The sequence below is a fragment of the Maniola hyperantus genome, chromosome 3, assembly GCF_902806685.2.
Source record: "Maniola hyperantus chromosome 3, iAphHyp1.2, whole genome shotgun sequence".
Lineage (NCBI taxonomy): Eukaryota > Metazoa > Arthropoda > Insecta > Lepidoptera > Nymphalidae > Maniola > Maniola hyperantus.
The window spans coordinates 16,075,772-16,091,472 of record NC_048538.1 but is presented as its reverse complement, the minus strand read 5'-3'; the positions used below and the strand labels follow the sequence as shown (position 1 = coordinate 16,091,472).

Here is a 15,701-nt window from a genome sequence, read left to right as displayed (position 1 = left end):
TCTTATTGATGGCCTGGTATGGTGTTAGATTTGTAAGATAAAGTGGTGATAATTATTACGCAAACTTAAAACTAAAGCTACGAGGGTTCCAAACGCGCCCAGGTCTGAGAAGAGCCCACAACAAACTCAGCCGGGTATTCTTTTTATTATCACCACTTTACAAAATTATTGAAACTTAGAACTATCACAAAGCCGTTAAGCAACTCATTCCCAAGCTTGCTTATCATTTAAATAATCCTTTACATTGTAATAGGATTTTTCAATTAGTTTACGTTTTATGAAAACTTTGAACTTGTTGAGAGACATCTCCAATATGTTTTCTGGAAGCTTATTATGGAAACGCATGGAATTACGAGCAAATGAATTGCTAACTTTACTGAGCCTAGAGGCGGGCATTACAAGTTTATCCTTTACAAGATCCTTGTCGCACTGTAGGTAAATCTTAAAAAATTAAAATGTTGGATTTTGCAAACACAGTCGGAGTTCTTTCGAAAACTTTTGGATTTGCTTAAAAGATTATACAAATCGTAAAAACCTTCTCGGAAAATCTCGTAAGCAACGAGATTTGACCTTCTGGATAGTGTTTCACTCGTATCAGTCGTATCATGATTTCCTTGTCAGTTCGCGGTAACAAGGTCGTATGGGCCGCGTATACAGGGTGTACCCAGAACCAGTGGCGGATTATCCCTAAGGCAAACTAAGCACGTGCCTAGTGTGACGTTGTAAATTTTGAACTACTAATTAGCGTTTCGCTTTTAATTAAAATCTATTTTGTTCAAAGTATGTTGGTGCCACCTAGCATCAAGGTGCAGAACTACGCGTGGGTCGATGTTCAGAGTTCATTCGAGCCACAATAGATGGCGTTTGCTTCGTTGTCAATTGTCGTAAAAATAAAACAAAATAATTAAATAAAACCATAATATCATTTGTTTATTGTTAAGTCATTAACAAAACGGTTCTTATAATATATCCTTAGGTTCCGCAAATATTCAAAAATGAATTGGCTTCATGATCAAACTAAATGAGAGCGGCCACACTCGGGTTGCGTCTGGCAACACCGATTGGTGAGATTTAGAATTTTTCTGGAGTCAACATGTGAAGACGAATTTTTTCGTTCCAGGAAAATCTCACTCCTTTTCGCCCATGGCTTCGCCTGGGAAAATACAATAGTTATAAATTTAGTCATCCTAACGTATTTCAATGTTTCATCAATTATGTTCCAGTTATTTTTACCTTCCCAAATAAATGAGGATAATGGGTTGTGGGTGGACTCCTGAAAACCATTGGTGGCCAGGAGTTCAATGGCCGATGCCGTCCAGCTACATTGCAGTCTTCGCACCTACAAGTAAGCAAATGTTTGTATCCTGGAACAGTTTAGTGAACCTTCTTAGTGTATGTGTACAGTAAGAACCCTGTCTTTACTACTGAGCTTTTATTTTTGAAACAATTTTATGAATTTTACTGTGTCATTGTCTATTCCATGCCGATGGCATCTTAAATTTAAAACATAGATTTTATGTACTATCTACCTAAGACATTCTAATGTATCTAAATTAAGTCTTGGCATTAAGCTAGAATAACTAAGCATTATTAGCCATCACTATGTATTAAGCGACCCCGGTAAAAGTTACATTAAAAACAATTTTGCCTAACATCTAGCAAATTTCATTTATAACACCTCATATACATTACAAGGGAGTCGACGGCTAGCTTCTATTCTTTACTAGGTAGATAGATCAAGTAAGTAAAATTATTTTTTTTTTTTCCTCTAATCTTTGTAAGGTGGTAGATTATTCCGTATCCGGGTATATTTCTATTCCGCCCAATTTACCACCCTTACAAATCGTAGGAGGGGAAGTATTGTGACGTTGTAAATTTTGAACTACTAATTAGCGTTTCGCTTTTAATTAAAATCTATTTTGTTCAAAGTATGTTGGTGCCACCTAGCATCAAGGTGCAGAACTACGCGTGGGTCGATGTTCAGAGTTCATTCGAGCCACAATAGATGGCGTTTGCTTCGTTGTCAATTGTCGTAAAAATAAAACAAAATAATTAAATAAAACCATAATATCATTTGTTTATTGTTAAGTCATTAACAAAACGGTTCTTATAATATATCCTTAGGTTCCGCAAATATTCAAAAATGAATTGGCTTCATGATCAAACTAAATGAGAGCGGCCACACTCGGGTTGCGTCTGGCAACACCGATTGGTGAGATTTAGAATTTTTCTGGAGTCAACATGTGAAGACGAATTTTTTCGTTCCAGGAAAATCTCACTCTTTTTCGCCCATGGCTTCGCCTGGGAAAATACAATTGTTATAAATTTAGTCATCCTAACGTATTTCAATGTTTCATCAATTATGGTGAGTGAAAAATCAAGTAATGTGGATTCGACAAGATGGCGGTTTGGTTAGAGAAAATCCTAATTTCATGATTTCCCTTTCAGTTCCAGTTATTTTTACCTTCCCAAATAAATGAGGATAATGGGTTGTGGGTGGACTCCTGAAAACCATTGGTGGCCAGGAGTTCAATAGGTGAGTTGTGTTTGATCGGGAAAATTCCACGTGTCGAAATTTTCACACAGCACAAATTATAATCTTGTTTTTCTTTGTTGCAGGGTTTCCGTTTGCGTTTCCGTTTTTAGTTTTCGGTTTTCCGTTTTTTTTTTGCTTTCGTTTTCCGTATTTATTTCTTTTGCACATTCACGTTGGCAACTTAATTTCTATGGATAAGACTTGGTGAAAATCTTTGTAAGGAAACATTTCGGTTGTGAAGAATCAAGTTAAATTGAGTTTTGGATCTTGGCCGATGCCGTCCAGCTACATTGCAGTCTTCGCACCTACAAGTAAGCAAATGTTTGTATCCTGGAACAGTTTAGTGAACCTTCTTAGTGTATGTGTACAGTAAGAACCCTGTCTTTACTACTGAGCTTTTATTTTGAAACAATTTTATGAATTTTACTGTGTCATTGTCTATTCCATGCCAATGGCATCTTAAATTTAAAACATAGATTTTATGTACTATCTACCTAAGGCATTCTAATGTATCTAAATTAAGTCTTGGCATTAAGCTAGAATAACTAAGCATTATTAGCCATCACTATGTATTAAGCGACCCCGGTAAAAGTTACATTAAAAACAATTTTGCCTAACATCTAGCAAATTTCATTTATAACACCTCATATACATTACAAGGGAGTCGACGGCTAGCTTCTATTCTTTACTAGGTAGATAGATCAAGTAAGTAAAATTATTTTTTTTCCTCTAATCTTTGTAAGGTGGTAGATTATTCCGTATCCGGGTATATTTCTATTCCGCCCAATTTACCACCCTTACAAATGGCGCCCGAACGTTTTTTTTATATAGTTATTTCAGTATATTTTGAGAAATTTTGTGAATTTTATGAAATGTACTCCGCTGATTGTACAATTTTCTAAGTAGTGACACATTGCAAAGAGCACTAAGCTGTTTTTATGGTTAACTAACTAAATAATAACTAATAGTTAGAAATTTTGTTTGATAGTTTAAGTAATTTTCTGAGTATAGTCCAACATTGGTTTTTTTTTCTTATTTAATTAACACATTATAAATGGTGCTTATGCCGTTCAATTATGTTATTTGACTTACCTTGGAGGTGTATAAGTGAATGTTTGCCTTCAGTTTAGTAATAAACATTGCTGAACTGAGTTGTTGTTGGGTATTGCTTTCAATAGTAAGTACATCTTATGTTTGAAAATTCCGGTAACTTAGTATAATTAAAGTTTTGAAACGCTATGTGCTGTTAACTAGTTACACACATACATTTATAAATACTAAGAGTTACAACTTGTGAAACTAAATATATAAACTATATTCAGAGATTACATTAAGTTCAAGTATGAAGTTATGAACAATTTTTTTTTTCAGTGACTTGATACTTCATTATTTTGTTGAAATTTTGTTTAGAGCTGTGTTAAGGTTATGATAAAAGCTACTTCACACACAAAACATGTTAAGTTTAAGTGAATGCTGGTAGTTTAAAGTGACATTTAGAAACAGATTTTGTTGTATTTTAGGTTATGTGTTAAAAGTGTAAAGTAACAGTCATCAAACCATTGCACAATCTCTTTGTTTTTTTTTTTGAAAGATAATATGCTAGTCAGAGTTCATTGCAACTTTGCTGCCTGTTTACTTTTGTAATTGTAAAGGTTGTAACACACTGTGTACTCATAAAGGTGATACTGCACCTTACAATCATTTATTCAATTTTGGGAAGTTTTATTTTGTTATATTTTGTTTACTATAGTAATAATATGTGCTTGTATTATTAACAATATTTTGGAATAGGAACATAATTGATAAAATAGTTAGGATAGACTTAAGAATATTGTTTTTGTTGTGTATTTTGCTTGTGTATATTTAATAGTTTAAATAACTTCTTTTGTGTTTGTGTTTAACCAATTTGTATAAGGCTAAACATAGACAGTTACACAAGCTCGATATTTTGTTAAATGTGTTTTGACTTAACACAATGGAACAGACTTTTGCCCAGTTTCATTCACTTTTGAAGGACGAATTGTGTTATGAGGTATCCATTCGTTCCGAAACTCCAGCACCTACAGTGCTAGGTTTAAAGAAACAGTTAAAACAATTAATTCAGGAAATTCCTTCTGAATCAATTTTAGAGACAGATTTCTCTTCTGAAAGTGAGTTAGGGGTTATTACTAAAAAACTTCAAGACTTAGAAGATTTATTAAAAAAGTGTTCTGACACTAAAGATAGACATGCCCTCTGTAGGTCTAAAGCTTTAGCTTCACATTTGTACTTTAGAATTTTGAGAATACAGTGTTCCGAACTCAGCTTAATAAGTAGGAAGAGTGAATTACATACAAAGTTGCAGAGTTTGATTTCCAGATTAGATGCTGACAATGAGTCGTCTCACGACGAATCACTGGATTCCGAGAGTACCGCCGTTGACTGCACTGGTGATAAAAATGTTGCCAAGTGGAAGTTACATTTCAACGGACAGGGTGATCCGCGCAGTTTCATCGAACGCGTTGAGGAATATAAAAGATCTTATGGCGTTTCAGATGGAAAATTATTTGTTTCTGCATTTCATCTTTTTACAGGCCGAGCATTGTTATGGTACAGAGGCAACAAATGTCAAGTTTCGTCTTGGTCAGAATTGAAAACTTTATTTTTAGAGGAATTTGATGCAGTAGATTATGACTACAGGTTGCTAGGTGAAATTCGAGCAAGAACACAAGGCTCTGAAGAACCTGTGTCTATCTATTTCGCTGTAATGTTTGGCATGTTTTCAAGGTTGTCAACACCACTTTCCGAAGAACAAAAGTTACAAATTTTATTACATAATATTCGCCCTTTTTACTCAGAACAATTAGCTCTTGTTGACATTAAGTCTGTCGCAATGTTGAAGGAAAAGTGTCGCAAACTAGAGGCTGCGAGGCAGCGTTCCGCCTTATTTTCTGAGCCTACTAACAGTAAGGCAACTTTAAGTTCAGAGTTTGCTTACAAACAAGTGACAAAACAGATAAACACACTTTCAGTCACACCTGCACCTAAGGTTGATACAAGTAAAGGCACTGATTTTACGAAAACAAATAAACAACTATGTTACAAGTGCGGCAAGGGTAACCATTCCTTTAAATTTTGCAGGACAGTTCCGAAATTTATTAGATGTTTTTCGTGTGGACGTCAGAACTTTACAGTAAAGACATGTCCAAGTTGTAGTAAAAAGGCGATTAGTAAACCCGCTCCGGACAAAAATTCAAAAAACTAATTAGTAAGAACTGTGCAGAGACACAAGTAAATAACTTGGTCATTAACAACAAAACATCCCTTTTACCTGACACAGTTCTGTATTCAGTGGATAAACGAGACTTTAGGCCACATTTAAAGGGTTTTGTTGACGGTTTTGAGATTACAGGTTTACTAGATTCCGGTGCTTGCGCGTCAATTTTGGGTAACCAGGCGCACAAGGTTTTTTTGAGATTCGGTTATAAACTGCATAGCAGTATTGATACCACATTTTCAGTGGCAAATGGAGACAAACTTGATTGCATGGGTTATATGTTTATTCCGATTACTTATAATTCCGTAACTCACATAATAAAATTTTTTGTAGTACCCTCTATAATAGCGGATGTTATTTTTGGCTGTGACTTTTGGAAAACATTTCAGTTAGCCCCTGGCATTTTTGATAATTTAGAATTAATTAAGGCACCTTCTCAATTTTACAATATTTGTGCGATTGATAATGAACAAATTCATACCATCACTTCTTTTGAAAACTTATCATCTCAACAGAAAGAATTAGCCCAATCTGTAGTAAATAAATTTTTAAATATTTCTTCAGAGAAAATTGGATTGGGTAGAACAAAATTAATTGAACATGTTATTGACACCGGTGATGCCTTGCCAATAAAAATAAAACAATATCCACTTTCTCCCGAAAAGAAGGAAGCTTTAAGTAAAGAGTTAGATAGGATGCTGGAAATGGACGTAGTTACTCCGAGTGAAAGCCCTTGGAATAACCCAGCAATTTTAGTGAAAAAGGCAAATGGAGACTGGAGATTTTGCCTAGATTGCAGGAAATTAAATTCAGTGACAAAGGGGGATTCATACTCAATACCGTACATTCCACAAATTCTAGATAGCTTGAAAGAGGCAAGGTTTTTATCATCGATTGATTTAAGTTCAAGTTTCTGGCAAATTCCATTAGCTAACGACTCTCAGGAAAAAACCAGTTTTACAGTTCCTGGTAGAGGGTTATTCAAATTTAAAGTCATGCCGTTTGGCCTATGCGGTGCACCAGCACGACAGCAGAGGTTAATGGACCAGTTATTTAATCAAAATTTTTGTAGTGATATTGAAAATGGAATAGTATTTTGTTATATAGATGATATTGTTATTTGTTCTGCTGATTTTGAAACCCATTTAATTTTATTAAACAGAGTTCTGGATAAACTAAAAATGGCTCAACTATCCATAAATTTTGAAAAATGTAATTTTTTTAGAAACTCTTTGAAATATTTAGGGTATATAGTGGATGAATTTGGTTTACGCACAGATCCTGGAAAAGTTGCCGCAGTTTTAAACTTTCCGACCCCAAAAACTGCACAGGAGGTAAAGATTTTCCTAGGCACTTGTTCTTGGTACAGGCGCTTTATTAGGAATTTTTCAACCATCGCTGCACCACTCAATAGACTAACGAGTAAAGGAAAGAACGCACCTAAATTTGAGTGGAGCGAACAGGCAGAGGTAGCATTTAATACATTGAAGAATGCGTTGGTAACCGCACCTGTTCTTGCGGTACCGAATTTTGAAAAACCATTCAAAATACATTGTGATGCTTCTGCATATGGTGTTGGCGGTATGCTAACGCAAGAAACCGATGGTTGCGATCATCCCATTGCGTATGTCAGTAGGAGCCTAAATAAAAACGAAAGGAATTACAGCGCGACGGAACGCGAGGCTCTAGCTGTGATTTTTGCAGTGGAGAAATTTCAGGCTTATTTTGGTTCCAAGCCAGTCACAATTATCACAGACCATGCATCCCTAAAGTGGTTCTTAAATTTAGAAAATCCCTCAGGACGACTCGCCAGATGGGGTTGTAGATTATCACAGTATAATTTTGTTATCGAACATAGGAAGGGTTGTGATAATGTAGTTCCGGATACCTTGTCGAGACTCATACACGTAGATGTAGTTGGTGATCGTAATGATAACTCTAGTCAACAAGTTTTGGTAGATGACTGGTATGACAAAACATTTAATGGCTGTAAAATCAATCCAGCAAATTTTCCGAATTTTTGTATTTTGAACGATAAACTATATCGTTACAGTAAATGTAAATACCAGCTTCTCAGTGAGTTCGACTGGAAAGAGGTAGTCCACAAGAACGACATCCTTAGAATTATGCAACAAAACCATGCAGATGCAACTGCAGGTCATTTTGGTGTGTTCAAAACTCATCGCAGATTATCCCTCAGATATTTTTGGCGTGGTATGTATAAGGACGTGGTTGAGTACGTTAAGAATTGTGATACTTGCTCTGCGTATAAACACACGACATCAGCCACTCCAGGTCTGCTTGGGAAGCCTAAAGTCTGCGAGAGACCTTTTCAGGTCATTTCGGCTGATTTAGTCGGACCTTTGCCTAGGTCTAAATCAGGATTTACATTTCTTTTGGTGGTGACGTGTTGTTTTTCGAAATATACAATGTTGTTTCCGTTACGGCGTGCCACAGGTGCCGCTGTTGTTAAAGCGCTAGAGAATTTTGTATTTTTGAACCATAGTGTTCCAGAGACTGTGATTGTGGACAATGGGTCCCAATTTACAGGATCTGAATTCCGTAATCTCATTAAGCGTTATAATATTCCGAAATTACACTACACACCACTGTACACTCCGCAAGTTAACCTTGTTGAGAGGTACAATAAGGTTGTTATGACTGCTGTAGCCGCTTTTGTGAAAGATAACCACAGGTCCTGGGACGAAAACCTGTACAAGGTCCAGTTCGCCATAAACAGTGCGGTTAATGAATCCACTGGATTCTCCCCGTTCTTCCTTGTCCACGCTAGAGAACCGGTCTTAAATGGTTCCTTCTATAAGGACACGGATAAGGAGTACGAGGCCGGAATTCCAAGGGAGGAATACGCAGGAAAGTTTGGATCTTTGGAGGACATATTTGGTCAGGTTAGGAGAAATTTGTTTCAGGCTCATGCAGAGTATGCAACGCATTACAACTTAAGGCGTAGGTCTGCAAGCTATTCTGTTGGGGATATAGTGTGGAAAAAGACCTATCCACAAAGCGACGCTACAAATTTTTTCGCAGCTAAGCTGGCACCTAAGTATGAAAAGTGCAGGGTTGTCAAGGTTTTGTCACCTTTGGTTTACGAACTAGTTAGAGTAGCTGACAACCACCCAATAGGCACTTGGCATATTAAGGATATTAAGAAGTAGATATTTGCCATTACTTAGTTTGGTCTAAACTGTTTGAATATTTAAGTTATCAATATTCAATTAGGAATTTGTATGAGTGTAGTGATGTTCTGAATTAACAGTAACATTACCATGGTTCAGTTGAGGAGGAATGTAGTGGATGTATGTAGGGATGAATATGTGATGATTGGAATGCTTGTGGTAGACCAACCGGTTGAGAAAGTAAAAATGCAAATATCGTACTTTGGGGATAACGAAAAGGGGGGGGTTTTGTGTTTTGTTTTCGTTTTCCTTCTAGATAATGGATCATTTCTGTTATTTTTCCGATTCTGTTCCGAGATCTATTTTCTAGGAGAGTTATTTCGTTTTTTTTTTTCTCATATTCCGATTTTGATTCGGTTTTATTTTTCCGAATGGGATAGAGAACGGTTGCCATATCAGATGGACCCGTTCACAACCAGTTTTTCCGTATTTGTTGAGTAACAAATATTAAGATGGTAGTTTAAAAGAGTGAACCACCGTAGGCCTAGACGCATTCTATCAGTCAGCTGAAGAATGATGCCAAGATGTTTCCACTCAAGTGTCTTAGACACCATGAAGTTTTTTTGTATATATTCTTTTTAGAAGTTAGGGTTGTGTAGTTAAGTATAATGTATAAAACCTTACACTGTTTTCAGTATATTTATTTTGTTAGACAATTTTCCTTGTTAGTAGTAGATGTGCGTTCACGCGTAACTTCTGTGTTTTTTTGTTTGTTTGTTTCAGGCAAATTGTTAGTAGTTGTTGGATGACGCTGAGGGCAGCGTGGTTCAACCTGTTGAACCTTTTCGTAGGAGGGGAAGTATTGTGACGTTGTAAATTTTGAACTACTAATTAGCGTTTCGCTTTTAATTAAAATCTATTTTGTTCAAAGTATGTTGGTGCCACCTAGCATCAAGGTGCAGAACTACGCGTGGGTCGATGTTCAGAGTTCATTCGAGCCACAATAGATGGCGTTTGCTTCGTTGTCAATTGTCGTAAAAATAAAACAAAATAATTAAATAAAACCATAATATCATTTGTTTATTGTTAAGTCATTAACAAAACGGTTCTTATAATATATCCTTAGGTTCCGCAAATATTCAAAAATGAATTGGCTTCATGATCAAACTAAATGAGAGCGGCCACACTCGGGTTGCGTCTGGCAACACCGATTGGTGAGATTTAGAATTTTTCTGGAGTCAACATGTGAAGACGAATTTTTTCGTTCCAGGAAAATCTCACTCTTTTTCGCCCATGGCTTCGCCTGGGAAAATACAATTGTTATAAATTTAGTCATCCTAACGTATTTCAATGTTTCATCAATTATGGTGAGTGAAAAATCAAGTAATGTGGATTCGACAAGATGGCGGTTTGGTTAGAGAAAATCCTAATTTCATGATTTCCCTTTCAGTTCCAGTTATTTTTACCTTCCCAAATAAATGAGGATAATGGGTTGTGGGTGGACTCCTGAAAACCATTGGTGGCCAGGAGTTCAATAGGTGAGTTGTGTTTGATCGGGAAAATTCCACGTGTCGAAATTTTCACACAGCACAAATTATAATCTTGTTTTTCTTTGTTGCAGGGTTTCCGTTTGCGTTTCCGTTTTTAGTTTTCGGTTTTCCGTTTTTTTTTTGCTTTCGTTTTCCGTATTTATTTCTTTTGCACATTCACGTTGGCAACTTAATTTCTATGGATAAGACTTGGTGAAAATCTTTGTAAGGAAACATTTCGGTTGTGAAGAATCAAGTTAAATTGAGTTTTGGATCTTGGCCGATGCCGTCCAGCTACATTGCAGTCTTCGCACCTACAAGTAAGCAAATGTTTGTATCCTGGAACAGTTTAGTGAACCTTCTTAGTGTATGTGTACAGTAAGAACCCTGTCTTTACTACTGAGCTTTTATTTTGAAACAATTTTATGAATTTTACTGTGTCATTGTCTATTCCATGCCAATGGCATCTTAAATTTAAAACATAGATTTTATGTACTATCTACCTAAGGCATTCTAATGTATCTAAATTAAGTCTTGGCATTAAGCTAGAATAACTAAGCATTATTAGCCATCACTATGTATTAAGCGACCCCGGTAAAAGTTACATTAAAAACAATTTTGCCTAACATCTAGCAAATTTCATTTATAACACCTCATATACATTACAAGGGAGTCGACGGCTAGCTTCTATTCTTTACTAGGTAGATAGATCAAGTAAGTAAAATTATTTTTTTTCCTCTAATCTTTGTAAGGTGGTAGATTATTCCGTATCCGGGTATATTTCTATTCCGCCCAATTTACCACCCTTACACTAGACCCCGAGATTAAAAAGGCGCTTGCGATCATGTAGGGTTGGGTTTCTAGGCAAAATTTTGGAGTGACCGCCTCTTCTTCAATATAGCAAAGTTTGTAAGTGTATAGTAATGTTTTCTTCTATATTTATGTTTAAAATTATTCTCATGTAAGTGAACTTTTGTTCTTTTTTGAGAAAATAAAGTCTTTAAACCTAAAGTGTGCAGTCTTCACTCGTTCACTTGGTATAATCACCAACTACCAGCTTTGCAACTATAGTACGTGACAGGTCGAGATGGCAATCGAGGAGAAAACGCGCCCACACCCACACAGCCCCCGCGCTAAGCCGGTGCGGGTGAGCGTGGGTAACGTGCCTGTAGGCGGGGCGTCCCCCCGCCTCATACTTCGATTGCCATCTCAACATGCCACTCATCGTTCTTTCGAAGTTAGTTAGTATTTTTTTTAATATGGCTGCTAGAGGGGCGCCTATGAGATGCTTGCCTAGGGCGCTCTCGACATTTAATCCGCCTCTGCCCAGAACGCTAGCAAAAACTTAGCGTTATTGTTATAATACTACCTAAATACAATCCAATACCAATAAGCATTGGCCTCATTTTGTAGTTTTAGTGATTTAGTATTTTTCAAACCGGCAATGTGTAGCGTGCAAAACTTGGGTCAATACCCCGCCTACGACGCAGCATTGACTCCGAGAAGCCTACTTATGCAACGTTCGTTGACCTCTAGCGTCAGTCAGATGTTTTATTATTTTATGATATCACATAGGTAACTCCGAAAAGTTAGAGGTGCGTGCCCGGGATCGAACCCCCAACCTCCGATTAGAAGGTGGACGTTCTTACCAACAGGCTATCACAGCTTCAAGCTAACTCTGTACCAAACATCAAAATCGGTTAAACTGTTGGACCGTGAAAAGCTAGCACATTTACCTACAGACAGACAGTCGAAGGAAAACGACAAGTTAAAGTACGAGCAGATTCATAAACTAAAGTGTCATAATTCATAAGAAATACCTACTTATTTCACGCGGGACTGATATAATTTAATCGCAATAAGAGATCTTGATAAAAAGATATTAGCGTATCGTATCTTCAAATATTATTGAACAAACCATGTGGCTTTTATACCTAAAGCGAGGTTTAGATTAGCAATAAAACTTGCAGAAGTTGACTTCCGCAAGCTATTTCTACCGTGTAAACAATCACGTCAAGCTCACTTCCGCAAGTTTTGTAACTTGCTGGACTTGCCGCAAGTCACAAATGTATGTACATGTACAATATTGCTCGTTGTGTAAACAATAGGCTACTTGACTCATATCTAATTCCGTCCAATAAATGATTATTTATTATAGTATTTTGCTTAAGACAACGAAATATATCAATAACAATTATTAAAAACGCAGGATGGATATATAAATCCAATTTAAAAAAATACAGTTTTTATTTTTATTTGAAACGCAGAAAACGCTGTCAGCCATGATGTGACGTCATTAATATGTAAACAAAGAAATGTCATCCCTATGTCACGCGGGGACTAACGTAGTATCCATATATATAAAATTTAGAGTCCTGACTAACTTATATACATCAACGCACAGCCTAAACATCTAAACAGCTGGTTCTAGATACATGAAATTTTGTGCGTGTGTTCTTTGTAGGTAAAGAGAAGGTATCCACTAGGAAAGGATTTTTTGAAATTCCACCCCTGAGTGGGTTAAATGGAGGTTTGAAATTTATGAAGTCCACGCGGGCGAAGTCACGAGCATAAGCTAGTTTTTATATATTTCTAAAAACTCATAGTAAACGTAAAAAAATATCGTTTTCTCTTTATAAATTGAATAAGTTATTAAGTAAGACTTACAACAAAGTGATCTTTGCAAAAATAAATTTGGGTTGAAGTCGTTAGTCATATAGGATAGGATCCCTTTAAGCAAGTCTTTGCGTGTTACGTATATTTATTTGACTGGGCACTCTAATCCACAACTTTCCTGTGGTCTTTATCGATGCGTTTTTTACATTCTCGGATGATACAATAACGATAATTACTATATTTTTCATGTAAACTAGTATAGAAGTCATGTTTATTAAACTTTGGGAGGTTATGCTGTTGTTTACAAATGCATGACATCAGAGCACAGATAATCTATCGGCCAAACATGGCCGACAGTGTTTTCACGTGGCTAAGAAAAATATATTTTTAAATTAAAGTTTTACGGTTTTTAGGGCTCAAAAAAATATAGTGTTAATTTTTTTGATATAATAGGACAAATATTAACCATTTAAGACCAACTTAAAAAAAGTGTCAAGTAGCCTATTCTGCAAGTACTTGCGGAATAACTTGCAAAAAGTTCTTGCTAGTCCTAAACCTCGCTTAAGATTTGTTTGACGAACAGACAGACAGATTACTATTAGGGTTCCGTACCTCAAAAGGAAAAAACAACCCTTTTTAGGATCACTTCGTTGCCTGTCTGTCGTGTCTGTCAAGCCCCGGGAATCAAAACCTATAGGGTACCAACTTCCCATCGACCTAGAATCATGAAATTTGGCAGCTGTAGCAATGTCTTATAGCACAAGTAAAGCAAAAAATCTGAAGACCTTGAATTTGTAGGTACATCGCAAGTAATTAAATGTGTTATTTCTTGTATGATGGTACGGTACCCTTCTCTAGTCGAGTCCGACTCGTGCTTGACTAGTTTTTTTTTAATAAAAAGTCAAAGAACCCAACAATTTACCCTCTAAACTTTTGTCCACAGGAGCGTCCTCAACCTAAAATTCGGCTTCATACTGCGGGACGATACAATGATCCAGGTCAACTTCATGGGTCTCGCGCTCAACATCATCTACCTCGTCATATACTATGCCTACGCTCGGAACAAGGGAACTGTGTGGATGCAGATGGGGTTGGGAGGAGCGTTCTCGGCCGCTATGATTGGGTACGCTGAAATGGAAGACCCGAAACTCATTGAGAACAGATTAGGGTTCATCATAACGGTGTTTATGTTCTATTTGGTTGCGTCGCCTTTATTTGGTCTGGTGAGTTTATATTGCCTATATCTACTTGCATTTTTGTGTCATCTATCTGTTGTCTTTGTGTTAGTAGGAGCGTTCGATCCTAACTCGCGATATCTGTTGGTTTCTTACAAGACCCTAACTCGCGTTGTTGGTTGGTTTATTGCAAGATCCCAACTTGCGCTACCGGTTGGTTTATTTCAAGATCTCAACTCGCGTTGTTGGTTGGTTTATTACAAGATCCCAACTTGCGCTACCGGTTGGTTTATTTCAAGATCTCAACTCGCGTTGTTGGTTGGTTTATTATAAGATCCCAACTTGCGTTACCGGTTGGTTTATTTCAAGATCTCAACTCGCGTTGTTTGTTGGTTTATTATAAGATCCCAACTTGCGCTACCGGTTGGTTTATTTCAAGATCTCAACTCGCGTTGTTGGTTGGTTTATTACAAGATCCTAACTCGCGTTGTTGGTTGGTATATTATAACAAGATCCTAACTCGCGCTATCGGTTGGTTTATTAGAAGGCCCTAAGTCGCGTTGTTGGTTGGTTTATTACAAGATCCTGACTCGCGCTATCGGTTGGTTTATTACAAGATCCTGACTCGCGCTATTAGTTGGTTTATTACAAGATCTCAACTCGCGTTGTTGGTTGGTTTATTACAAAATCCTGACTCGCGCTTTTGGTTGGTTTATTACAAGATCTTAATCGCGCTATCGGTTTACAAGATCCTAACTCGCGTTGTTGGTTGGTTTATTACAAGATCCTAACTCGCGCTATCGGTTGATTTATTTCAAGATCCTAACTCGCGTTGTTGGTTGGTTTATTACAAGATCCTAACTCGCGCTATCGGTTGGTTTATTACAAGATCCTAACTCGCGTTGTTGGTTGGCTTATTACAAAACCCTAACTCACGGTCTTGTAATTACAGAAGGACATAATCAAGAACAAAAGCACAGCGGGTATGCCGTTCCCTATTATCGTGTCCGGTACAGTGGTTACCTTCATGTGGTTCCTGTATGGGATTATATTGAAGAATAAGTTCCTTGTGGTGAGCATTACCTCTGTATTTATAATCATTTCTATGAAGTCCCACAGCGCATCCGAAATCCCCCCGCCTCATACCCCGATTGCCATCTCAACCTGTCGCGGACTATAGGCTCAAGGGTTTGAGCTGAACATTGAATAATAATAACTCAGTGAGTAAAAACTTTTTTACATACAGGTTGTAACCAGAACGGTAGCAAAAACTTAGCGTTATTGTTATACTACCTAAACACATTACAATAAAAAAAACAATTTGCCTGGTTTTGTATGTTTTACAGTGGTTTAGAATTTTTCAAACCCGCAATGTGCAAAACTCGGGTCAATGCCCCGCCTACGACGCGGCATTGACTTCGAGTGGCCCACTTTAAAACAACGTTCGTTGACGTT

At 37.0% G+C, this 15,701-nt stretch overlaps 1 protein-coding gene across 1 annotated transcript in view; it reads left to right on the top strand.

Moving 5' to 3' along the window:
* LOC117996114 (sugar transporter SWEET1) overlaps positions 1 to 15,701 on the top strand; it is a 28,037-nt gene that overhangs the window by 8,145 nt on the left and 4,191 nt on the right. Inside the window, exons 3-4 of the mRNA XM_069509468.1 lie at positions 14,015 to 14,294; positions 15,199 to 15,318. Coding sequence (XP_069365569.1) covers positions 14,015 to 14,294; positions 15,199 to 15,318 — 400 coding nt within the window. The remainder of the gene's footprint in view (positions 1 to 14,014; positions 14,295 to 15,198; positions 15,319 to 15,701) is intronic.